At 37.6% G+C, this 25,292-nt stretch overlaps 2 protein-coding genes across 7 annotated transcripts in view; one reads left to right on the top strand and one right to left on the bottom strand.

The window, feature by feature from the left end:
• The window catches only part of LOC137576548 (cyclic nucleotide-gated channel beta-1), an 88,373-nt gene that overhangs the window by 3,654 nt on the left and 59,427 nt on the right, over nt 1–25,292 (bottom strand). For 2 of the 6 annotated variants that reach the window (XM_068289726.1, XM_068289727.1), the window contains exons 3-12: nt 21,981–22,853; nt 21,455–21,845; nt 19,882–20,954; nt 6,812–6,963; nt 6,445–6,586; nt 6,212–6,361; nt 1,287–1,454; nt 800–1,007; nt 557–702; nt 139–480 (exon numbers count right to left, since the gene is read on the bottom strand). In XM_068289726.1, coding sequence (XP_068145827.1) covers nt 170–480; nt 557–702; nt 800–1,007; nt 1,287–1,454; nt 6,212–6,361; nt 6,445–6,586; nt 6,812–6,963; nt 19,882–20,954; nt 21,455–21,845; nt 21,981–22,853 — 3,614 coding nt within the window. In that variant the 3' untranslated portion in view covers nt 139–169. The remainder of the gene's footprint in view (nt 1–138; nt 481–556; nt 703–799; nt 1,008–1,286; nt 1,455–6,211; nt 6,362–6,444; nt 6,587–6,811; nt 6,964–19,881; nt 20,955–21,454; nt 21,846–21,980; nt 22,854–25,292) is intronic. The other 4 variants (XM_068289729.1, XM_068289728.1, XM_068289731.1 and 1 more) reach the window with 4 other exon arrangements.
• Nucleotides 8,187–8,816, top strand: LOC137576855 (C-type lectin 37Db-like). Its single transcript, XM_068290189.1, has one exon. It carries the CDS (start codon nt 8,187–8,189, stop codon nt 8,757–8,759), a length of 573 nt encoding a protein of 190 aa, XP_068146290.1. The 3' UTR covers nt 8,760–8,816.

Here is a 25,292-nt window from a genome sequence, read left to right as displayed (position 1 = left end):
TTGGGATTAAGATGCAAAATGGATTTGTGATGCTTCTCGCTTTGCATATTCCATGGAGGAGTTTTGGATTGATTTTTTTGGTGATGCTGAGCTGATGGAGTCATGAGGTACATGATATGTTGTTGTGGTACACCATACCGATCGACTGATGGGGCAGCACTCTCCCGTGTTATATGATACTCTCCCGATTCCTTTCCAGCTCCTCTGTCTCGTTCTCGGGATCCACACTGGACGTAGATGATACGCCGCATATCTGCATTTCGATTTCGGCCAAACGATTCTCCAAATCCCATTGCTGTTGCGATAACTTCGTATTCAATGCCTGATTCTCTGATTCCACGGTGTGTAGGCGTTCCCGTAAGCGTTTTATCTCATCCTCGAGTGCCTCATGGGACCCGAGAAGTGGTGTAGTTCCACCACCAACACCACTCACACCTGGCCCATAGCATTCCAATTGAGAACTAGAGTCGCAAATGTGACCTGTGAAATGGGCAAGTGGCAAGTGAATGCTGGAAGACTGGAGAGAGACTTGAGCCCATGAGCCCATGGTTGTTACCTGTATGACTTGGCTGGGATTGTGGTCTCATGGAATGATGCGATGTTGCCCGACTGCGTGGTCGTTCCTCAGAGCCATGGGCACTGGGACTCGCAGATCTGGGCGAGTCTGTGGCACGGGCCAAGCGTTCGGCATAACTGCGGGGACTGCGTTAACAACAAACAAAAGCGATACAAAGTAAGAAAAAAGCAAACATAACATTGTGAGTGTGTTACAGAGGAATTTCATTTTCCTTTCACTCACCTATAGCCATGCGACTGAGAGAATTGCTGCTGTTGTTGCTGTTGCAGCTGTTGCTTCTGGTTTGGCTGTTGCTGCTGCTGCTGATGATGTTGCTGCTGCATCACTGCTGGTGGTAACCACATTTCCTCCAACGAAGTCCGACCACAACTTTCCACCAGGCCCGGAGTCGATTGGCAGCGGCCCATGGCAACTACATTAAAGTATTTGACTATGTTATATAAAAATCAAAAAAATTCATACAATTCAAACCAAAGCAAACAAAACAGAAAAAGAAGGAAGATACAATTGTGGAGACAAAAAAAAAAAAAAAAAAAAACGATAGACAAAACGAAAAACAAGAAACAATCGAATTGTGTTATTCGTATTTGGCAACTTTTTTGAATTTTGAGTGGCGTGTGAATGGCATAGGAAACAAGTAGGGTGAACGGGGGGTTTGGAAGGGAGAAGGGGTTTGGCGCGGGGCAGCATCATTTCTTCATCCGCTTACCTTTCTCTAGCGGCGCCTTCTTGTACTTCTCCAGACGTTTGACAGCTATCGATTCGAGACGTACACGCGCCGCTGGATATTCCTTTAGCACGTCCCACATGTCCTTCTTACTCAGCACGAACAGGTCGCTATAGCCCACAGAACGAACGCTGGCAGTGCGTCTGTTGCCTATATAAGATGGTGTGTGTGTGTGTGTGTGTGAGAGTAAAGCGTAAAGAGAAAAGTTTAATGGTCTTTCAAAAAGCAGGCGCTTCATCTTGTCTTGTGTTTGTTTCTTGTTCTTGTTGACTTGGACGAGCAGCACAAAAGACATTAAAATTGCATGCCAAGAGCAAACTGACTGAGTAGTGAAAGGTAACGGAAAGAAGGAAGGAAGGGCCTACAAATTAGGGAAAAGACACATCGATAGAGCATACATATGTAAAAGTTACAACCAAACAAACACCATTGAGTGAGCATGGCAAAACTACAAGATATGCAACAATAATCAACATTAGTCCCCATCAAACTATATCAATATTTCTGTATATTTCCGTTTCAAACATGTTATAACTAAAAAGTTTGGACAACTAAATGAAACAGATTGCATGGCACGTATCTGCATCACTGCCAAAACTGAGCTCAAGACTGTGTAAAACTTTTGTTTAGTTTAAAGTTCAATTGAAATGTATCTATGAAATATTCTTTAAGTCAATTTCGTCTACATCGCAAGTTTCACAATTCTGTTTGTTTCAAAAATCGGTGAATTTTAGGCAGAAACCCTCACAAAAAATGTTAATTTAACCCGTTTTAAGATGAAGGAGCATCTTTTGAGTGAACAAATTTACCTTATTACAATATTTCTTGGTTAAAAATAGCAAGAAAGTGTCTAAAGGACATTTTTTTTGACGAACTTCATTAAATATGTATGTATGTTGGGCTATTATACACAAACTTTATTCTGTATTCTACCACTAATCGAGCATGTCATTAAGAAGGCAATTAAAACTCCAAAGAGACAACCCTTCAAGATTCTCGAAATGATTTGAGATGGAAATGACACTGTCATAGACATGATCAAAACGTGTTTAACGCTTTTCTATTGCTTCTAAATATTCTTTTTTGTAGAAACTTTCTTTAGCAAAGTTTATGAATTGAACGGATTACAAATCCTAAAAAGACAGCTCCATAAACCTCAATCTGTTCAGGAGTTTGGCTTAAATGTGAATCAATTGAATCTTTACTCAATTTTGTTAAGTTTTGTTTTTTTCTAATATTCTGCTGATGTTCGAAATTAATCGATTCGAAGCTGTTTCGTTTATTCTGCTCAAGAGTAGCATCAGAGACCCTAGGTCTATATATCTAACTTACGATTCAAAATTTAACCATTTTATTAAATTTACTTTCTTTAGCTTTGATAACAAAATTAGAATAACTGTATATCTTTGGTTTCTAAAAAAACAGATAGACAGTTTATGGAATTAAATTTCAAGTAAAACAAAGAAAGATTTTCTCTTAAAATCTACTATTTCTATTAACAAAACGAGTGAAAAAATGTTTAAATTGAAATTTCCTTATTATTTTTAGCAATTAAAATACTTTTGCACTCTTAAAATCACAACAGATTCATCAAATATTCTTGAAAATAAACATTATTGTCATTTTGTAAGTAATGAAAATTTTATGAAAGATAATACAATTACAGAAATCTCAATTTCAATTTATTCTCAAATAAAATATATATAAATATATATCAAAAATAAAAGGTTTAACTTCGACTTTATATCCACAAATGGAGCTTTCTTGGCTCTTTAATTAGATTTATTTAGAACAGAAGCTTTTGATTTTTATTAAATTTTTAATGCTATTTTCTCACTTTACGTCGCAATTTGAAGCCATTGTTTAATTGATTTTAGTGGGCTTAAACATATTCAAATTAATGTCAGTGATTTTTAATTAAATAAAATAATTGAAAGATGAAAACCAAAAATTCTCTACATACTTATGTGGAAAATGGTTTAATGTTATTTTTATGTTTATTTTTTTTGACTAGTTTTCTAGGGGGCAAAATCGTAAATTCGTGGGGATTATGGCTCAGTTGGTGTGCAGTTTTCATAAATATTTCAAGTCAATTGGCATTCCATGGACAACAACAACAACAACAACAAAAAACAAACATACAATCATTATATAATCTTTTTTTTTTTAGTGTTTTGTACTTTTTTGTTAAATAGTGTATTTAAATGGATTTAAATAATTTAGTTTTGTTGATTTCCAAGGTTCCTTTTTAACAATTAGAGGTTAAAACGTTTAAATTACGTCCAGGCAAAGCAATACAACAACAACAACAATAATAATGTCTCTTTCAAGAGATACACAGAGAGATAGAGAGGGAGACACATAGAGAAAAAGAGTGATAGACAGATAAAAAGATAGAAGGGAAACAGAGACAGAGACAGATAGACGGTAAGTAGATATAAGAGAAGAGATTTTTTATGGTTGTCTAAAAATGTCTAACAAATGAAATTTTCCGTTTTACACTTTGTGCGTGTGTGTGTGTGTGTGTGTGCGGGATTTTTTCTGCCCCGCCTTTGTTGAAAATCAATGACAGTATGAATGAAAATGGGCGTGTATAATCATGCAAAATGCAAAACTCAAGAATGATTCAATTTCACTTATTAAACTCAATTTGATGATGTCCTGGCAAAAGTTCATGGTGCGAGAATTGTAACTCAAACTGTTTTCTAACTTTTGTCAGCAAATTAAGTTCTTAACTCTACGGGTGTATGTATGTGTGTGAGCAAAATTGAATTAAGTGCCCTGAAGTATGCAATGGCAAGATATTTAGCAGACAGTACAGTTGACTGAGTCTGCCCATCTTTCTTGTTAATTACATATACAATATACATAGACATATATAACAATATCTAAGTGCTATATACTTTGCATGTATGTACGTGTGTGTGTGTGTGTGTATGTGTGTACAGGTATCTAATGCCAGACAAAGACCAACTGCTGTGAATGCACAGCATAGAGATCAACGCTACGGATAATGATTAACACTTGGTTAACGCTTCTATTCACCAACGATTAAAGTGACATTAATACTCTTTACACTAATTTAAATTTCTAGGCAATTGTCTTTAATTGGACAGTCGAGCGGACAGCTTGTGCATGTCATTTAATGGAGAGTTTAACCGCAATTTGATAACGGCAATGCAATTTACATGAATCACCCAAAGGCATCACAAATTTCACATTAACTTTGGTACAGAGATAGAGCTAGCAGTTAAAGTGATTTATTTGAATTGAACTAATTGAAATGGTCATCTCATTGCCTGATTTATACACAATAGAGCTAGAATGCTGAAAATTTATAAAACTTATAATAAGAATTATTAATTTACTTATTCAATTGACAATTTCTGTAGTATTTTCAAGTTAATGGGTTGAAATTTGAGCGGATCCGACTTAGATTTAGATGCTTATACATATGTAAGGTAAGATATCTTGGGTTAAGTAGAGATGGTTTCTATGGTACTTGCAATTATTTTTGTTTTTAAGAGTTTTAAAATCAATTTTTCGAATTTTCATTGGCGAAATACTAAATTTAAGATTACAAATTATTTTTGAAGGGTTTGAAGTTTGTTTTGTAATTTAGATCATAGCCGGATCTAAAAAGAGGAAAACCATATAAATTTCTTAGTTTAGTTGCAAGGCGTACGAAAAGTTACAAATTTGTTAAAACTAATGAATGCTTTTGCTGCCTATTGCAGACTTTTAGGGGCAAACTTGTGCCAGTTTTACAGCTGCTTATGGTTTCGTTTATTTAAAGAAAAAAGTTTTGGGAATCAGTTCGACAATTGGAATAAAAACAAACAAACTGTTAATAAGTTAGTTCTGCTTTAGGTATATAGCAGATTCAATCGAATTTAGGAGAAATCAGCTAAAAATTATTTAAAGGGTATTTCGCATAAGTTTTATAAATGAAAATGTTTGACCGAATGTTCATTTTATTTAATATAATATGCCTTTAATTTTTTTGTTATGTTTTTGGTTACATTTTATGGATAGAAAAAGTGGAAAAAACGACATGTTTTGAGTGTATTTGTCAGAGAAGGGGGGTAGTGAGGTGACGGAAGGCAGGGGAGGGTCATGCAGGTGCAATAATTGCATTTGACATTCATTAATTTTGTAGCCTTGTGTGAGTGAGTGAGTGAGAGCAAGAAAGGGATAGAAAGGGTGAGCTTACGGATTTATGTGTGCGTACATCTGTGTATTTCTACGCGTGTGTGTGTGTGTTTGTGTGCGCCATAATAAAATCACATTGCATACTTTTTGGGTTCGGGCTATAAAAACACATTGTGAGCAAAATGGCGAGAACAAAAACTGAAACGAAAACGAAAAGAGTAATACAAGGGAAAAAGTAAACTGGTGGAGTGGGGTAATAGGGCTGAGGGTAAAATATATGCGCACATACACAAAATGAATTCAACAAAATATACATACATATATGCAAACGAAATGTTATGTAAAATGAAAAGCCACACAAATTCGTAAAGGTGGTAAAACCAGTGCATTTTGTTGAATGCAATTTAAACCGAGAACGATGGAGAACAGTGCGAGGGTGGTGTGGTTGGTGGTTGCTATTCTAATAGTCTAATAGGGAAAAGAGGTGTGGGGGGGGCTGGGGGGTTGGCATGGAAAAGGTGTGAATGACTAATCTAATATAGTTGGTTAAATTCATCATTTTGAATATGCAAATATATAGACAAATAGAAAATACATTCCACACTTAAGTAAACTAAAATATTTCAAGGGTTTGGATATATTTGACGGGGTGTTTCTGTTTTTTTTTTTTTAGATCTTCTTTTGGGTTGTTGTAGTTACACGTTATGTCGTTTTTGATTATTGTTCCGCCTGTCGCACTAAAACGAGATATTTACCAAGCTCTTTACCTGCTGTGCCCATATTGAGTATACTAATCTCTCCGAAATAGGAACCGGCCTTTAATGAGGCCATCACCGTTTTGCCATTGTCAGCAACGACCTGCAATCGTCCTCGATTCACAATATACATCTCTTTGCCCACCTCACCTAAAACGTAAAGGAATATATATATATATATCTATGTATATACCCCCAGAGTTGAAGGAAAAAAAACATTGGATTTGGCTTACCCTTCCTGCAGATGTAGTCACCGGGCGAGAAGAGCACCGGCCTCAGGCGCAGAACCAATTCACAGAGGAAACCAGCTTCAGTATTTTGAAAAATCTCAACCCGCTTAAGTGTATCTAAATGGACGTTAATTGCTATTTCAGCCTGCAAACAACAGCACAGAAAAAGGAATAGAACAAAAAAAAAAAAAAAACACGGTTTATAAGTATGTGTAAGTGGCAAATGGAACTATCTGTGAATCTGTGTAGCTGTTTCTGTATCTGTATCAAATGGCCGACTCATGTTTCTCATTACGTTGTTCCACTTGTTTCGTCTCTTTTTTGTCTGTGCATGTGTGTGTGTGTGTGTGTGTGTGTGTGTGTATTGTACCTTTAATTTATCAGGAAGACAGGATACGGCGCGCTCTTCATCCGAGCATTTTTGCGTTAGCCACAGGTAATCGAACCATTTGATGACCTTCACCTGCAAATGATTTGGCACACGTCGCATCCGCATATACGTCTTGACGCCGTCCAGTTTGGCTGGAATGACAAGAAGAAGACCACGAAAAAACATCAAGAACATGAGAGGAAACATCTTTTATTTATATTTGCCATGGCTACTGCCTGGAAATTCTTTACGCGACCGGCATACAAATTGTATACTTTTATCTTTTACGGCACAATGGGAAAAATGAGAAAATATGGGGGAAAAAAAACAATAAGGAAAACTTATTCCAAAATGAAACATCAGCAGGTTTTCAATTAACATAAAGTAATGGGTTTTAATATGAATAAACAAAAATTAAACACAAATTTAAGACAGCTCTTTAAAACTCTTAATAAAATGAGAACTATAATAAGTAGTAAACCTTTCAATCAATTTTTAAATGAACAAAACTCTTTAAGACGTTTTTTTACAGTTTTTTTTACTAAAGAAACTAGCTTTTGGTTTAGAATTTTGAATCAATTTGACTAAGATTCGAGATAGACTTAGATGATCTGATTCACCAGTATGTGAATGTGTTTTATAGACTACTAAGTCAAACTACATTATTACTTCTCCATGCGGAACCAGAGCTAAGCTTAAAGAGTTCAGCAGTAGAACAAGAAATTTTAGAAATTAGCTCTATTACAGTATAAGAAGTTCTACTAAGACTCTGTTGAATTGAAATGTTCTACATAGTCTACATAGTGTTTATTTCATCAAGTTATTATTAAAAAAATATTTAGAATCAAAGGAAGGTTTTAAGTAGTTATAGATTCATCATAGGGTATGTCAAAACTAAAGCCAAAATTGATGAAAGAAATTAAGAAAATTTCTTAGAAACGAGAGATAGTGATTTATATTCCCTCATTGATTAGGTAAACGATAACAAATTCAAACACAAATATGTATTTGCCTTAAATATCCCACAATTGTACCACAGTACTGGGATGCGTGTCCAAAATAAAGTCTATATATATATATTTAGGTATAGGTATGTATGTATCTTTTGGCACTAATCGCTAGGACTTTGTAACCAATCAAAGGGGGTTCTGCATAAAATGTTTGTGATATTCAAGGGCTTAGTGACTGTCCGAATTGAATTGATAAAATGCTCAAATTCGGACAAAAAAAGTGTTTCCCCCCCCCGTACTAACTAATATCTGTTGATGGGAACTACCTTTTAGTTTGAAGTGTTATCTTATCATTGATACGTTTGATGTTTAGGAGGCATATATAAAAAGCCATCGAACCATATGCTACTCAGTTAACTTTAACAATGTTGTGGTCAAGAGTAGTTTGTTTTGCCTTGGTCAGTTTGGCTTTGGCCCACCTGCAAACAGCCCTACAGGAGGAGGCATTCTCGGCTTGTCCAGCGAATTTCACCCAGGTGGGTGAAAAGTGCCTAATGGTAGATTCAATGTGGAAGACCTGGTACGAAGCTGATCGGAATTGCCGCTCTCTGAATGCTGGACTCGTTAGCGTGGAGAATTCAGTGCAATTGAAATTAATTCAAGATTGGTTGCCCATCGCTGCTCAATATACACTTGAATTCTGGACTTCTGGCAATAGTCTGGGAAGTCCAGGAAAATACTTCTGGCAGAACACGGGAAGCAGTGCCCTTTATCTACCCTGGGCTACTGATCAGCCCCAGACTAATGCCGGAGACTGTTTGACCCTGTATGCCAATTATAGTATGGCAACTGGAGAGTTTGTTATGGATGTGCATCGTCTGCGGGTCAATAATTGCACACTTTGGGCCAAGAGTATTTGTGAGACTCAGCCCAAGGCGTACAAGACTTTGGTTTGTCTTAATTCGTCGGCCTTCTATGAGGCACAGATACCAGTTTGAAATACTTAATGAAATAACAACTAAAAGACAAAGAGTCAATTTTTGAGCAAAACTAAAGTGACTTTTGTTTTATTTTACTTCCCTTGGCACTCGGTCGCACTCCCCTCATCAGCCCTCTCCTTCTCTCAATTCACCGAGTCGATAAGAGGAAATTAAATCTCTTGGCTCGTCATTGCTGACAAATATTGACATAGAGGAAAAAAGGGGGGAGTGATGGTGGATGGGTGTGAGTAGGTGGGTGGATGGAGTGTGTGTGTGTATGTATGTGTGTGTGTTTGCTCGTGTAAACATTTGAAAACCAACTGGCAAACAAGCAAACAGATTGAATACAAATAAATTCCGAGAAAGAGAGAACAAAAATATAGAGAAAGGGAAATCAAACTCCGCCTTTGGTCATTTGTCATTACTTTACTCATTTGTCATCATGTTCGACTAAGTGAACATACTATAAAGTATATACCCTGGAAAGTTGGCAAAGCATAATAGTTTTCAAAGAGAATATTGATCAACATTATGGCTCTTAGTTTAGTTGGTAAATAGAATTCTAATCACTCAGTTCATTGAAAATTGATCAGCAATATGCCATGAGTCAAACGAGAAACTACAACACGATGTATTATTATAGTACATTGAACTTATTCTAAGTGTAAAAACATTTATTAGATTGAATAAAACGATAAGATAGCGCAATCAGGGTCACAATGGCAATTTTACTATCTAACATCTGTTATCAATGGAATCAGTTTAAGCTAAATTAGCCCATAAAATAGTCAAAAGTAAATTGAAATTCTGGAGCAAAGATGATGTTGGAGCTGGAAGGTTAGATAATTGAGACTTGTTTTTTAGTAGCTATATTATGAACATCCTTTGAAAGCAAAAGTTCTCTTGATATGGCAATTCTGTGCTGTATCTGTGCACCTGGCAACCCTAGCTAAGCTTCTGTTAAAAGAAATTGAGCTTACTCTTAAGTAACCAACAAGTTCAATCAAAGAAAATCAGTTAAGAATCATTCGAAGAACATTTTTAGTCCAACTTTTTAGGCTTGCCCAATGTAGTAGTTATAAGTCAGCATACAATAATAATAATAATTGATTTATTTGGTTTTTTAATTACGCTACGGCAATTTCCCATCGTCATATTGGACTATAGATATTTACATATAAACATTTTATTCGTGTTTAATTAGCAGCCAAATATTTATAAATATAATGGACATACAATAGGAAATTGATTGAAGTAGAGAAAATATATTATAAATTTTCATCATACGCATATAAAAATTTAATTTAAATTCAATTTGCTTTCAATCTATAGCAATTAGTAAGAAGTTGCACCACAACAATTGACAATATCAATTGAACTTTCAGTTGATAGCAATTCGCAATTTTCACTACACAAAACTAATAACATTTTTGTAAAATTTGCATATTCTCTTGTCCATGTAATGCTGAAGTAAGACATTATTTTATTTGGCCTCAAATTTCATCACAGTTCTATTTTTTATATTCTTTATAAGCCATGAAATCACATTGACTTGGGGTACATTTGATTTGTCTAGATATCAGCAAGACAGAGAATAAAGATTGAAGAGAAATTAAGGAAGGAAATATGATAATGCTGAATTGGCAAACTGTTCAGATTATAAAGTATCTGATATATATAGCATAACCAAAAGAAAATGTAATTGCATATAAGAAATACAGATTAACCAAACTTAATGACTTGGTTAAATGGTTTTTAGTAGGGTATTAGACCATCGGTTTAGTGAATGTTCGTGACACTCTTTGGTTTTTGCTGTCTCTGAAAGATTATTGAATGCCAACCCAATGGCTCTTGGCAGCCATTACACATATGTATATCGGATATGGCCATCGATAGAAAAAAACGCATGCACGTACAGTTCCCATCCCCCTCTCGTTTTCTTTCCCTCGCAAGCGTCCCCTATCCGCCCCTTTTAGTCATGCACAAATTACAACAATTTTTATTGCGGTTCTGCTTGACTGCATTCAACTTGGTCGAAGGGGATGTCCCTTTGCCATCACACAATTGAGGGTTTTGGCACGTTCATCGGTTGACGTTACGCTTTGTGGCGTTTTTTTCTTCTTCATATTCTTTTTGTTTTGTTTTTGGTCTCTGTTTTTTTGTTTTCGTTTTTGTTACAATTGAAAATCAATCTAAATATTAATTGCATATTCCATGACACAGAGCGAACAAAACACAAAAATTCCAAGATTCCTATGGCAAATAAAATTTCAATTTCTCCTCCCATAGTGGAATGGGCAAGGGGGGGTTTGGGCCTGATGTTTCTCTTCAATAGACTTAAATTAACTTATTTTGGTTTCGGTCTTAGAGAAAAAGCATTTGTTTTTATATATTTTGCTGCATTGATGAGTTCAATCTTTGTAAAATGTTTTGTTTAGTGCTCATATTATCAAAACTAAAGAGAAATGATTAGGTGAGACGTCCTTTGCTGACAAAAATTTACTAAGAAAATCAATAAAGTTGCAGATTATTCAAAGGAAAACATATTTTTTTGTTTCTTAATGATTAAGATTGTTCTGTCATTTGACATAAGTAAATGCATAATGAAAAGTCGATTCGAACTTATTGTATATAATTTGTTACAAAGTATTACAAAGTAAACCTGCTAGAGGTTAACTTAGGAAACATTAAATTATTTCTGTTTCTATTTCTATAAATTAGTCAGCAGGACGAAGAAATTTCAGCATCATCGACTCCTGCCATAGAGTATATACGCTTCGGAGATAACCGAAATAGCTTCCGGGTAATTTTTTGGTTTACTTAGCAAATTTATTTGAGCTTTAATTTCTTTTAGAAGCTCTGGCTGCTGCTGCTGCTGCTTCTTTGGCTGCTGATGCCAGTTTTGTTCCATTTGGCTGCATTTTGCTGAGCAGAAAAAAAATTTAATTTGCCATTTTTATGCCCGTCGGCAGAGTGGTTGGAAGGAAAAGGATGCGGCAGCGAGGTGGTGCAGGATGGCAGACGAAGGCTAAACTGCATTTGGCTTCATTTTTTTACTTATTTTTTTTTTTACTTGTATTTCTTATTTATTTTTCATTTATGCTCTAGCTCGTCCACAGTTGCCGCCGGGCGAACTTTGTGATCTTATGATTCTTCTGTGGCATACTTTTAGGCTGCATTGTGAGCGCGGCAGGTGGCAGGAGATGTGTGGCAGAGAGTTGGTCTTAATAGTTATCGATAATTACATTTAACAAGTAATAACTTTGTCTCTCATACACTCGGAAAATCAACCCGGCAGCAGCAGCCACAGCAACAGACAAAAAAGTCAACGTCAACATCATGCGAGTTTCATCTTTTTGTCTGTTCGGAACAATAAAAATATATCAAATTGGTTTTTATCCTTTTTTGCTTTTCTACTGGTATAACCCACATTATACTTTCTTTCTACTTTTTGTACCCATTTTGGGGGGAAAAAGTTCAAACTATTGTGTCTGGGGTGAAGAAAAACTGCAGTTGCCAGTAAGTTTCCACCCACCACACCACACCACACGGTGGAGGCGGAGGACAGGAAAGGGACTGGAGGCAGCACACATACAAACAGTAAATATGCGTGACAAAAACTTGCTCTTCCTGGCTTTTCATACATTCACAAAAAGCAGAGACAATGTGTGCTGCTGCCGTTGTTGCCTCTGCTGCATGTGTCGTGGAGTGGGGAGGGGTAAGAGTCTGAGCATGGGAGACCGAAAGAGGGGTCGAAGGGTATACATATACTGCCCAAGTGAAAATTGCAAACTAACTAGAAACCACTTAAGAACCATGGCTCAACTGGGAACTCTCGTTTTTGTAAAGACGGAAGTTCTCAGCCCAAAAGGAAGTACAACAACAAAAACAGCAACAACACCAACAATGAAGTACACAAATAATGAAAGGTGTGGAATGAAGAACGGAATTATGAGTGAATCGAAAACCCATAAAGGATTACATAAGAGAAAAGTAAGAAGGCTGAAACAGAGAGAAAGAGATTAAAGTGTTAAGAGTGTCAATCATATAAAAGTCTCTGAGGGAAGAATGTTCTTGGAATACTAACGGCAGGACATCTTTTTTTTTCTTAAAAAAAAAACTCGTTAACCTAATGGAGATATTAAATAATACCTTAAGCCCTTAATTAACTGATCAATTATAAGAATAATTACCTTATCTAAATGGTTAAGCAATAGTTTCATATACTTTACATGTTAATAAGTTCTTTGATTTACATAAGTGCAAACTTTGAAAAAGTTAAAATAATTTAACCCGTTCTTTATAATTTTAGAACTGAAACTATTTACTATTAGAAAAATATACAAAAACCTTAATTCATTTCAAGGCAACAGTCTTTTATTAACAAAATACTCTTAAAATGGTTACATTTAAATCACGTATACGCAATGTTGCCATATTCGGAAGCAATTGTGATGTCACATTCATCAAATATATCAGATAATTCAAAGAAACATTTCAGTCTATTTCCTATTTGCCACTCCAGAACCTTGTAGCCTTTCGTGGTTCAACTTAATCTAGGAAGATTGCATAAAAGACTGGATAAAATGAAATTCACTATTGACATTATTGGCCCCAAATTCCTGACCACATAGTACAAGGATCCACAAAGCATTAAACATTATACTTATCATATGGCCCTTAAAACCATTTTTCGATATTTCGTTTTAACTTTTCAATCAGCAAGTTGTTGTTATACTTAGTTTTTTTGTGGTTTTACCTGCAATTAAATCATATTTGCCATTCAATGGAATTTTTTCCCCAACCTCGCAAATGACTGTAATACCACCTTGCCATCAAGAACCACCCGTCCGCCCAGCCACCGACCAACTCTTCGCACACCTTAATTATGCATTTCGGTACATGGGAGAACAATGGTCTGCCGCAGTCGCGAAGTGGTCGAAGTGGAATTGGAATGCTTCTACTGGTAAATTTATTCAGGCGGCAAACTAAAAATATATGAGCTGGGCTGGGGGGCGGGGAACTTAAGAGGGGTGATGAAAGAAGATTAGGGATAGTGGGGAGAAGAGGAAGTGAGCGGGGGGTAGGCGAATGGCAACGTCAGCAATAGCAATAACAATGCGCATGCCAGAGTTCTGCACTAGTATTCTCATCTTTAGCCAGTGCAATGGAGAATGATGGTGGAAAAGAGATTGGTTGAGGGGGAGAGGAAGGGGTCTGGCAATAGTTGGTGAAATCCTTGGGAAATACGCTTTGCTTTTCAAGGATAATGGAATACTTTTTGCCCTTAAAGAGCAGCAGCAACATACCGTAACAGCAGCAGCAGCCAACAGCAAAAGCAACAACAACAAAAACATTTGCCATGTTCTAAAAATACGACGGTAAGTTGGCGTACATGCAGCTTAATGGGCAAAAGCGGCCAACATAGGACGAATCAGGCGAAGGACCAACCGACCAGGCGACGGCGACGGCAACGGCGACGACAACGGCGTCGACTGCGTCTACAATATTGATTGGAATCCGCATACAAATACACACACACACACCCAGTTATGGCTGTGGGGCATAACCAATACACACAACACACGAACAGAGATGCTGTAAGGGAGGTGGAGAGGACAAATTTACTTGGACATTTGCTGTGGCAAGCGAAAGCAAACAGCGAAACGAACAACAAACACACTTACACACACACACACACACATACGAGAGGGAAGTTAAAGTGGATAATGGCTATCCCCACCATTCCGAAACTTCTCATTCTTCTTCTTCGTGACGTTCCTTCCCTCTTTGCCTTTCTTTCTACCTGCTGCTTTCTCAGTTACTTGCTTGTATTAAAAGCAAAAGAAAAACCTTTGTAAAAGTAACACACAAACACCCGCCCACAGCATCCACACACACACACACACACACACATTTTCTAGGGAAATTCCAGAGAAATCAATGTAGAAAAAGAATTCGAGTTAAATTGTATAATATAATCCTTTTGGGAAACATATATAATATCTATGGATATAATACTTATTATTTGAGTTTGTGAATATTTTCACTTAACAAACTAAAGAGATTATAAAACATTTACAAGGATTATTACTATATTTGGAAAAGGATGTTGATTGACAGTTACTTCTTTGAGATTGAAAGGGTAAAAACTACAGATAAGCTGTCTCTAATCAATTGATTTAAAACTTAATACAGCCCTGGTCACCTTCTTAGAGAACTTGGTGGTTCAAGAAAAAGTTATACAGAGAATTAATTTAATTTATTAATTTTTGTATTCCTTATCTGCGATTCTAGAAATCATGTTCCCATTTATTAGGTAATGTTAGGGTTATTAATTGTTTCCGCTTCACCGAGAGACAAAAGCGACAAATATGTAGAGCAAGCTATCTATTTAGAATTGATCTCTCGGTGGCATAAGAAACTCTACTCTGAGTAAGAGACCTTGGATTCACCACAGTGTTCTTCATTTATTTAGACAAAGTCACCTCCCCCTCCCCCAGCTGAATCACTGTGCTTAGCATGACATGGCAATGGACAAGCTATTTGTCGTTTAGCATCCTTGGATGCTTCTCGCTTGGTTCGTTTCATTTTACTTTGTTTTGCTTCGTTTCTCTAGTTTCTATTTTTAGACTGGGCACTTGGTCTTGGTTCTGCACACACAGATACACACATACACTTTCCCCGCACATATGTATGTACGTACATACATACATATATGTTAGCTGCTGCATCCGTAATGGCCAAGTCAAAAATGGCCAGAACTTAGCAGTTACAACAAATTTAACGCCCACTCTGGCGTCCTCCCTCTATTACTCTTTCTCACCTCTCTCTCTGTCTGCCTGTCTTACTCTGACACTGTGTGTGTGTGTGTGTGTGAGTTTACTTAAATTGAGCGCGTAAATTGTTTTAATTGCCTGGCACAGGCAGACGAGAAGGAAATGAGCTAAAATAGACATAAATGAAAAATTAAGATTTAAAACGGCGCAATATTCTCTCTTTCCTTCACACTGTTATACGAGGTGTATAATTGTCCCTATCTAGCTCGAAATAGACATATCAATCAAATGTCGCCAACAGCAGCAAAAAATTTCCATGGAAAACTATTTAACATAACAATTACACAGACCGGAGCCAAAAAAAAAAAACAGGGGGATAGAAAGGAAGTTGAGGATTAACATAATTTTGAATGGCATTTTGTGAAAAACCAAAAACTAACACAAACACACACACACACTCAGACAGACACATAGACCTAGGTATGGAGGGGGTAGCAAAATGTCCTGTAGTCGATTATGGGGGTAAAAAACCCTAGAACGGGCAAACGTTAACAAGGCGCAACACTTTCCACCCACCTCGCTCCCAGCCGGGCGTTTAACTAAGCGTGAATGTAACTGTGTGTGTGTGTTTGTGTGAGCGAGGTTGTTCGTGTGTGTGTGTGTGTGTGTGTGTGTGTGTGTGTGTGTGTGTGGGGTGCGGGGATTAAGGCAACATTGCTGTAAAATGATTTTGAGAAAAACCATCAATAACTCAAATATAATGACAGTTTTCCACTTGTTGTTGCCTTTGCCAACTTCGCTTCCTAAGTGGGGCTAAATGGATGAATAACTTAAACCAGCTGCTTGTATAAGTCTTTCCTCATGACCATACTCCTACCCTCTGCTTCTCACACACTATGTGTGTCTGTGTGTGAGTGTGTGTGTGTGCTTGCTGATGTTATGTAATGTAATAACGTCAATCAAATTTAAAAAAAAAGGCAAAATAACTATTTGAAAATCAATTTTCATGCCAAGACATAAACAGTGAGACAAAGAAAGAAAGAGGGGAAAGAAGCGAGACAGAAAGTAAAGTGGAGGTGGACGACTTAAGATAAAAAATGAGAAAAAACAGTAGACCAAAAGAGAGAGAGAGAGAGAGTGGACCTCTCTTAAGTAAATACAACTTTTCCATCCATTTATTCCTCTTTCCTTTTTGTTTTTTGTTCTTGTTGCCTATGACTAAGGGAATTTACTCTAAGCCAAAGGGAAGCAGTAGATGGACAAGCACTCTGGCAGGCAACACCGCTGTGTCACCATGTTAGAGGGTTAACTGAAAGTTAAAAAGTTAATACAAACTTGGCAAAAACTCCTTCACTCAAGCATAAATCAAGCATTATTCTTGGTTAATTTTAAGTTTGAAATGCCATCAGTTAGGTGACACAATGAGTTGACAGAATGTGACTAAGCAAATGATTAATAGTCAATTTTCTAAGTTACATCCAAAGGAGAATGCAGTTAAAGAAAGTAAAGCCTTTGTTTCAACAATTCGTAAAGTAAAGTAAGGGCCTAAAAGAAAATTTAGTTATTTAACTTAGGGTTGAACTGAAGATTTAACTCTAGACTTGAGAATTGAATAAAAACCAAATTTCTGATTCAAATATAAGATCTCTAGGCTAAGATTTTATATAAACTATGTTAACAGTTATATTTTCTATTAAAAGAGGTACATAAAAGCTAAGGTATATTCCTTAAAACCTCCAGTTAAAACTAAAAACAATATTGAATTAATCTACTCACTAAGCCAGACCCACAATAATATATTGGGATATATATTCTACTTGAGCCGAAAATTGAATTGAATTTTTTTTCTATGTTTAACTCTTTGTAGCCTCTTGAATTGTTATTTATTCATTCCATTCTCATACTCATAGTCATATCCATGTCCAGGTTACAACTACAACTATGACCCATCGTCGGCAGGGTTCTCATCATCATCATCATCATCTTTACTAGGTACCTCACATTGACTACATCCCACAAAAAACTTCTGCTATCCACTCAAGCCAAGCGCTGAATTGACAAATTGATGGATGGCTCTTAAAAAAAAAGAAAGAAAAAAAAAAAACGCTGGAATACTTATACATGATGCATTATTATGCCATGCAGAGCAGACCAACTAGTGGAAGAAAATGATAAAGAGTACCCAGGAGAAGGAGAAAAAGAATATAGTAGATTGAAAGTTGCCGCTGCTGCTGCGCGGTTGCTGTCCTAAGTGTTTTATTAGCCATTGAATTTGCTGTCGGAGTTTGAAACAGAGTTCAAAAGCTTAGTAGGAGTTGAGTTGATTGTCAGTTTCAACTTGTAGTTGAAGCCACATGCAATATAGTTGTACATACATATACAGAATAGAAACACTTAGACTACATACCACACTGCTCGTTCTATATTCCATGTTTTAGTTGTTGTTTTTGAAGACATCCTTTCCACAATGGGCGAGCCTCAGGAACTGACCAACGCACAGATCGAAGAAATGCGTGAACAATTTGAGGCCTATGACGCAGATGGCGGAGGCACCATTCAAGCACATGAATTATGCAATGTTTTAACCTCCATGGGGAATCTTTTAACTGAGGCGGAAGTCTATGAACTGATTGATACGGTTGATGTGGATGGCAATCGTGAAATTGATTTTCCCGAATTCCTGACAATGATGGCACCGCGCATCTTCGAAACCGAAAGTCACGAGAATTTGGAGAAGGCATTTCAGTTCTTTGATAGGGATGGCGATGGCTATTTCAATTGGCAGGACATAAAGGCTGTGACCAGTAATCTCGGTGTATCGATAACCGATGAGGAGATCAAAATGATATTGCATGAAGTCGATGCCAATGGGGATAAACGTGTGCATTTAGCTGAATTTATGTGCTTTATGCGTGAAAACAGGGATGACTTGGGACGCAACTAACTGCATTAAATTTCCAGTGTGCCAATAATAAAACGCGCAACAACAAACCACACCAAACAAAAAATAAAGCAAAGCAAAGAAGAAAACTGAAAAAAAATTGAAAATTTGCTGCATGCAAATATGACAAAGAAAGGGAAAAAGGGGGAGAAAATACTAGTAGGTAGACAGAAAAAAAAGTGGATAGCATAAAGCCAGAAATTAATTCAGCAGCACGTTTTGTCCATTAAGCCGGTTGGAGCTTTGCTTGCTGACTTTACCTCAACCCCTTTGGGCCACTTCTCAACCACCCCATTGGCCATTGCTGATGTTGATGCTGGTGTTGGACATGAACATGGAACACACATATGCAATGCATACACATGCAAAGTGTTGTGTAAACAATTCAGTCAGCAGCTGCCCTCGAAAGATCCTTTCGAGGGTTCAAAGAGAGAGGGAGAGAGACCAAGCTCAGTTGGATGGCATGAAGATGAAGGTGCTGCCACGCCCACAAATTGTAGAAATAGTGCTTTATCAGCGATTTGTCCACTTCCACTTGGTTATTGCGGTTGGTCCTTTGTGACTCTCTAACTCTCATTGTCGCCATTTACTTGATATTTTTTTCGCTGACATTGCCTAATGAAAGCGACTTTTCTTACTCCTACCCCTGTTCCCCTCCCTTCCTTCTTATCACCTTTTTCTTCACTCTGTCTCTCACGCTTTAGTGTCTTCTTGTCGCACTTGTCTGTGTTTTGGATGCTTTCGTTTTTTGCTTTCGTTTAGTTCTTGGCATTTTCCACTTAACTGTTTGAGAATTGCTCTTGCATTTTTGTGTCCAAGTTATTTATGGACCGTATAAACGAGTTCATTTAGCTAATGGTCATAGCATGCCCAACTGCGCCTACAAGTGGTAAGGGCGAAAGGGGTTCCTTCAACTGAGTGAGTTGCCAAGTAACTACACTTGGCGAAATATTCAAAAAGAAATTAAATTCCATGCCTTTGCAACAGATTTCTGAAGAAACTATTGCCTACTTATAAGGGGCTCTCTGTTCTGCTTTCCCTTCATATTTAAAAATCTATTGCCTACATAAAAGGGCTCTGTCACAATTACTTGAGCTTGAAGATTTTTCTCGGTGCAACAACTAGAATTCATAGTCCCTTTGTACGAATGGACACTTATATCCCAAGTAAAGCATCATTCGTCATTGTTGAGCGCATCTCTATGACAGCAGATTTCAATAAATATTTTTGCATACAACCAACAGAGAGATTTATATATATTTTTTGCATATCTTCCACCAGGTGAACACCAAGAGCCCGAGAGTCGTATCAAAACAAACAAAAGCATGAGGAATTGATATATGTATATATTCGTTTGGCATACTAAAATATGCCATAACTTGGAGAATTGGTTGAGTGCAGGTTCGAATATTAAACTCACCTTGAAACTCCTTCCTTGCCGCACTGACCGATGTCACTATATTGGCCACATGTCCAAGCACTGTGGCAAATAGCATGAGACCGAATAGCAATTGTAAGATGACAAAGACATATTCCCCCTTGGAGCGTGGCTTGGGTAAGTCGCCGATGGTCGTTAGGGCCAATGTACACCAGTAATAGCTTTGCAAGTATTGCTTAACCACATCCGCCGACTCCGAGTCATGGTAGACCCAGTTGCGTGAACCAAAACCGTTATTCTTATGGATAATGTGATATAGACAGCCATTCCAATGGAATATCACAAGTAGATAATGTATCAAGGCTGTCGATCTGAATAAATTTGGATAGTTTGTATGCCTCTCGGTGCGATCCATAAAGGCCCAGAATCTATAGATTTTAACCAAACGAAAACTTCGCAATATCGAATTGAAGCCAATGGATAGATAGAGAAAATCCAATGGCAATAGGCATAGGCAATCGATATAGAATATCGTTGAATTCATATAGTGTGTGCGCAGTTTTAGAGCGTCCGTTTGTAGAACTCCATCCTCCAGATAACCGGTACGAAAATGAAAGAATATATCAATCAGATATAGAAAATCTGATAGATAATCCAAACAGAACCAAATGGCTATTGTTCTTCGATTGATCTCCTGGAAGGCGAAGCGGTAGATTATCACCCAGAAATTGTATAAAAATGCCATGGAAACCACCATGGACCAGTAGTAGCAGAGCCGCCCCGCCGGATCGAAGACAAAGTGCAGCTTACGAGCCGCTGTGGCGGCTCTAATACGCTGCGAGGCAGTGCGATGCGGTTTCTGATGGTGCGGCTGGCCGCCACCAATGTGAGAGCCACCGCTGCTTCCAGGACCACCGCCACCACCGCCAGATCCGGCTCCAGCGTGTGGCCCATGGCGAGGCGGTCCTGGCCCACCGCCACCGGTCTGTGAGGGCGGTCCATGTGCGTGCGGGTGATGCGACACTGTGGACGACGAATGCTGCAGCTGGTATGGATGATGTGGCTGTTGTGAGGCATTGTGATGTGCTTGTTGTTGCGAACGGGAACGCGGATATCTGCAAAACGCAAATAAAAATAAACAAAATACAGTATATACCGTGACAACATGACGTATGAGTTATATTTACGTGCATACGCACTGTGGGTCAAACAAAAAGATTATTATCTTTTGTCAAAAGCTATAAACTTTAAGCCTGAGATTTACAGCTTTGGATACTCATCGATAAGAATAAAATATAAATAACTTTTCTTTTCTTGTTATTTAAAAAAAAAAAACATAAATTTGTATATTGCCTCCATTAGGAATACATATTATGAATAGCTGCATACTTTTAGGCTGCCTATTTCTTCTACGATATTTCGATAAAGAATTACTAAAAGACTATTACTATTTAAGACTTTGTTACCCGGTTGGTGCAAAACAAGTATGTGCTTAATTCTAAAACAAATTTAATATTTTTTAGAGGACTATTTTTCTTTCTGCAGATCAGAAAACCATTAGTGGTTCGGAGTCCTGCAATAAACACAAAGAAAATGCAAACTTTGGTAGACTTACCGATCCGTGCCATTGCAATAGTTGCCACCATATTGACTATGGCCACTCATGGCCAAATTTGTGGCACCGCCACTAACCATACTGCCACCGCCAAGTGCCAGCAGTGTGTTATCCTGCGAGCCTCGGCCTGTGGATCGATTCCAGGTGCCCAGCAATGGCTGATCGCCACTTGTTGTCGTTTTCAGACGTCCGCGCGATGATTTGTTGTTGCGTTGCTTGTTGTGCAGTAAATCCATTTCGGAGGCAGTGCTTACGGTGGCCATAATATGAGAATTTGATGCTCTGGAGGCGCATGGTGGTGTGGCCAAGCTGTCATGCGACGTAAAGAAACCTTGTTGCGATACGCTCTGGCCGAATTTTGGCTGGGTCATGCCAAACTTTGGTCCTAGATCTATAGAAGGAGACAGGTAATGAGAGAGAGAATGCAAATTAGTTAATCCATTTGGTTGTCGAAGAATATAAATTATAGGTTTATTTATCAGATTGGTTAGAGGTATTAAGGATTTGGGTGAGGGCTCGGCCTTACCGAGAAAGCTCTGGCGATCAATGGAGAAGCGACGCAGGCTACCCAAATCGATAAACTGCTCATCCCCGGTCATTGTTGGTGTTATTGATAATTCAGTTGTATGTATAGATGTACCAGCACCACCACTAGCACCACCACCAGCACCACCACTACCAGCACCACCAAGATGATGTGTTGTGTTACCACTATTACCACCACCAACACCAACACCACTTCCTCCTCCTCCTCCTCCTCCTCCTGCTCCACTTATGCCCAGTGTTAAATTCGTACAGGTTGTGGCTCCTCCGGCACTGCCACTCATTCCGGCCCCCAGATAATTCGCATTGCTGGCATAGAAGCTGCCATCTAATTCAGCCATTTGCTGCTCATAAGCAGTTAACGGATTGATGGACCGTGAACTGTGATCCCTATACAGTGGACGTGGCGATGGCATCAATAAGGGATTGAGCAGCCCATTCAATGAGAGTCGTGGCTGCATTATCTCGGGGAAACTGGAATGTGGGGCTAATAATCTAGTTGGAGCAATTGCTGCAGCAGCTGTTGCTTTAGGTTTTCTAGTTTTCGTTTTTGTCGCAGTTTCTGTTGTTGCTTTTGTTATTCTGTTATTTTGACTTTTTGCTATTGTTGTTGATGTTGCTGTTCGGTTTGTTGTTTTAGCCTGCGGCCTGTCATTGTATCGTTCATCATTGTCATCATCGTCGTCATCATCATCATCGTCGTCATCATCATCATCGACATCATCATCGTTATGGTTATCGTGATGGGCTTCACCATTGACAGCGAATTCAACATCATTGTCATTTGCTTTTGCTGCATGCGTATTGCTAGTCTGTTTGCTGGGCGTGGCAGTTGTGGGCGTTGGCTTGGCCTCAGCTGCATTTGCATTTTGCATATTTCAGTTTCCATTATGTATATATGTAGATATTTTCAGTTAAGAGTTTTCGTATTCATTTATGTTTGCAGTTGTTTGTTTCGTTATTTGTTTGTTTGTTTGTTTGTATTGAGAAGGAGAGCAGAGAGTATTAATTAATTGGCATATTGTCCATATTATTAACAATGTATTTTCTCTACATGAACAAGACTGACAGAGGAATAGAGATAGAGAGAGAGCGACAGAAAAAAAGGAGGGGCAAAGGGTAACACAACAATACATACACACACACACATACACACACACAGAATATAATAAGAGGTAAAGTAGGGTATTGGGTGTGAGTGATATGTAATGGAATTTGATTTGTTTTTTTGTTTGCTAGTTGCTGGTTTTTAGGTGGTTGCCGGTTTGCATGGTCATATTAATCAACAACAATAACACCAACAACAAACTCAACTGAAAATAGTTGAAACAATTAACATACAACAATAACAAGAACAACAACAATAACATTTAATTTAATTTGACTTTAAGAGTTGAGATAAAATTTTGATAAATTTTTATTTTTCTATTTTCAGTTTGCCAAAAGAGTGAAATATTTATGTGTATACAAAATCTGGTGTGCAAATTTTTATTAAGTTTAGATATTAATATCTATAAGGATGAAGAGTCCTTGGGCTCGTGCAGCTACACTTAACAAAATCTAGTTAGTTTTTTTGACAAAGAAACGATTTTTCATCAAAAAAGTAGTCGCTAAATATTGAACTATTTATAAACCACATGCAAAACAGTTAGGGATGGTTTTGGCTAAAACATTGATATTTGATCCGTTAGCCAAGTTAAGCAGGTTCTAAGATAGTCAGTTTTGCCATCGTCAATTTCGTAAATGATGCGGAAAAGATGAGATGCTAAGTACCAAACGGAAAAGAAAATGGAAACTGCCATTTTTTCAGATCAGTTTTAAATTTAGAGTAAACATCGAGGAATTCATTTAAATGAAAGAGAAAGAAGTGATTTAAGAGGTGCTTAAGACGTTTTTCACAAGTAATTCAGAAATTGTCATGAATCATAGAACTGTGCTTAACAGTTAGCCATTTTCTCCTTATTCAAAGGAGAGAAACACGTCATAAATGAAATATACTTCTTATAGTGAAACTTAATCACTAAAGACGACTAAAAGCAAAACTTAATTGGTCTTGGATTACTGTCGAGCCTCAAAAACATTATCAGATGCAGTTGGCACTTTAGCAAAAGGGGATAGAATTTATTTACCATGTGAATCGTTCTTCATTTATTGAATTCAAAGTATGAACTGATTTTATAGACAAAATTACGTAGTTTCTATGGGGCTCAATCGGGTGACAATTGTTCTTAGAAGATATTTTGTCTTAGTTTAAAATTACAAATGTTTTTCCACAAAGTCTATGTCTGACTGCAATTCCAGTCATATGAAAGGTTAGTTGCTTATGGCAAAAGTACAGTAATACAACCATTTTCTTTAGTGAAAACCCAGTTTTGTTTTCTATTGTGAAGTAAAATACAAAAATACTTTACAAATACATTTCCAAGGATTATTGAAATTAATTTGCACCACAATTGTAGACATGCCTACAATATCATGTAGTTGTATCAATTACACTCGCAATTCATTCAATATAATTGAATGTCTTGTGTCTTGTGTCTCCTAACATGGGTGGCTTAATCTTTGTCTTCATTAATCAGGCTTAGCCGCAGGATTTACCTGTCGTTAAAGTCAGTTCGAAATGTTAGATATTTTGCGGCAACATATTTATTTTTGGCAAAAGGCTTTGCACACATACACAGAAACACATTTAAATGTCGGGCCTGTCTTGCTGTTGGTCTGTCTGTGTCGTGTCAATTTCTCTTAATTTCTAAGAAAGAGCCAAAATGTGCTAATAAAGTTAGATTTAATTATGTGCGCCCCAAAATGAGGCATGCAACAGGAAAGAATAGGAGAGAGAGAGAGAATCTGAGAGAGTGAGTGGGAGAGAGAATCTCAAGACTGAAGCAGGCAATAAGAAAAAGGGGAAAATACCAAACAGAATGGCAGTCGAACCTGAATGAAAGTCGAGAGCAAAGTTGCCGGGCTTCCTCACTGTTTTGCCACTTGGAAATTCATGAGCTGCTGAGGCAGCTGAGGCAAATGGCGGCACACGCAAAGCGAAACCACTGACAATGAGTCGAAGTCAAGTGGCCCAACGACCACTTGGCTAGATGGGCTGACTTTGCTGGCTGGTTGTCGAGTCTTTCGAGTAGCTACAGCAATGTCAAGACAATGGACAGTTGGCCAGCCTGTCGCCAATATTGAGCTGCATGAGGCGCCAATTTATTTCTATTAAAGCCAAGTACTTTCGATGGCCTGTTGCTGCTGTTGCTCTATGCCAATTCGAGCTTTGTCCTTGTCTCTTATGTCGTCC

This window comes from Drosophila tropicalis, unplaced genomic scaffold (assembly GCF_018151085.1).
Source record: "Drosophila tropicalis isolate 14030-0801.00 unplaced genomic scaffold, ASM1815108v1 contig_593, whole genome shotgun sequence".
In the NCBI taxonomy this organism is placed as follows: Eukaryota; Metazoa; Arthropoda; class Insecta; order Diptera; family Drosophilidae; genus Drosophila; species Drosophila tropicalis.
Note: the sequence above shows the minus strand (reverse complement) of the source record. Positions and strands in the feature narration are given on the sequence as shown.

Excerpts from the sequence above, each read along its gene's own strand:
- LOC137576855 (XM_068290189.1), top strand. The coding sequence starts at position 8,187 with ATGTTGTGGTCAAGAGTAGTTTGTTTTGCCTTGGTCAGTTTGGCTTTG.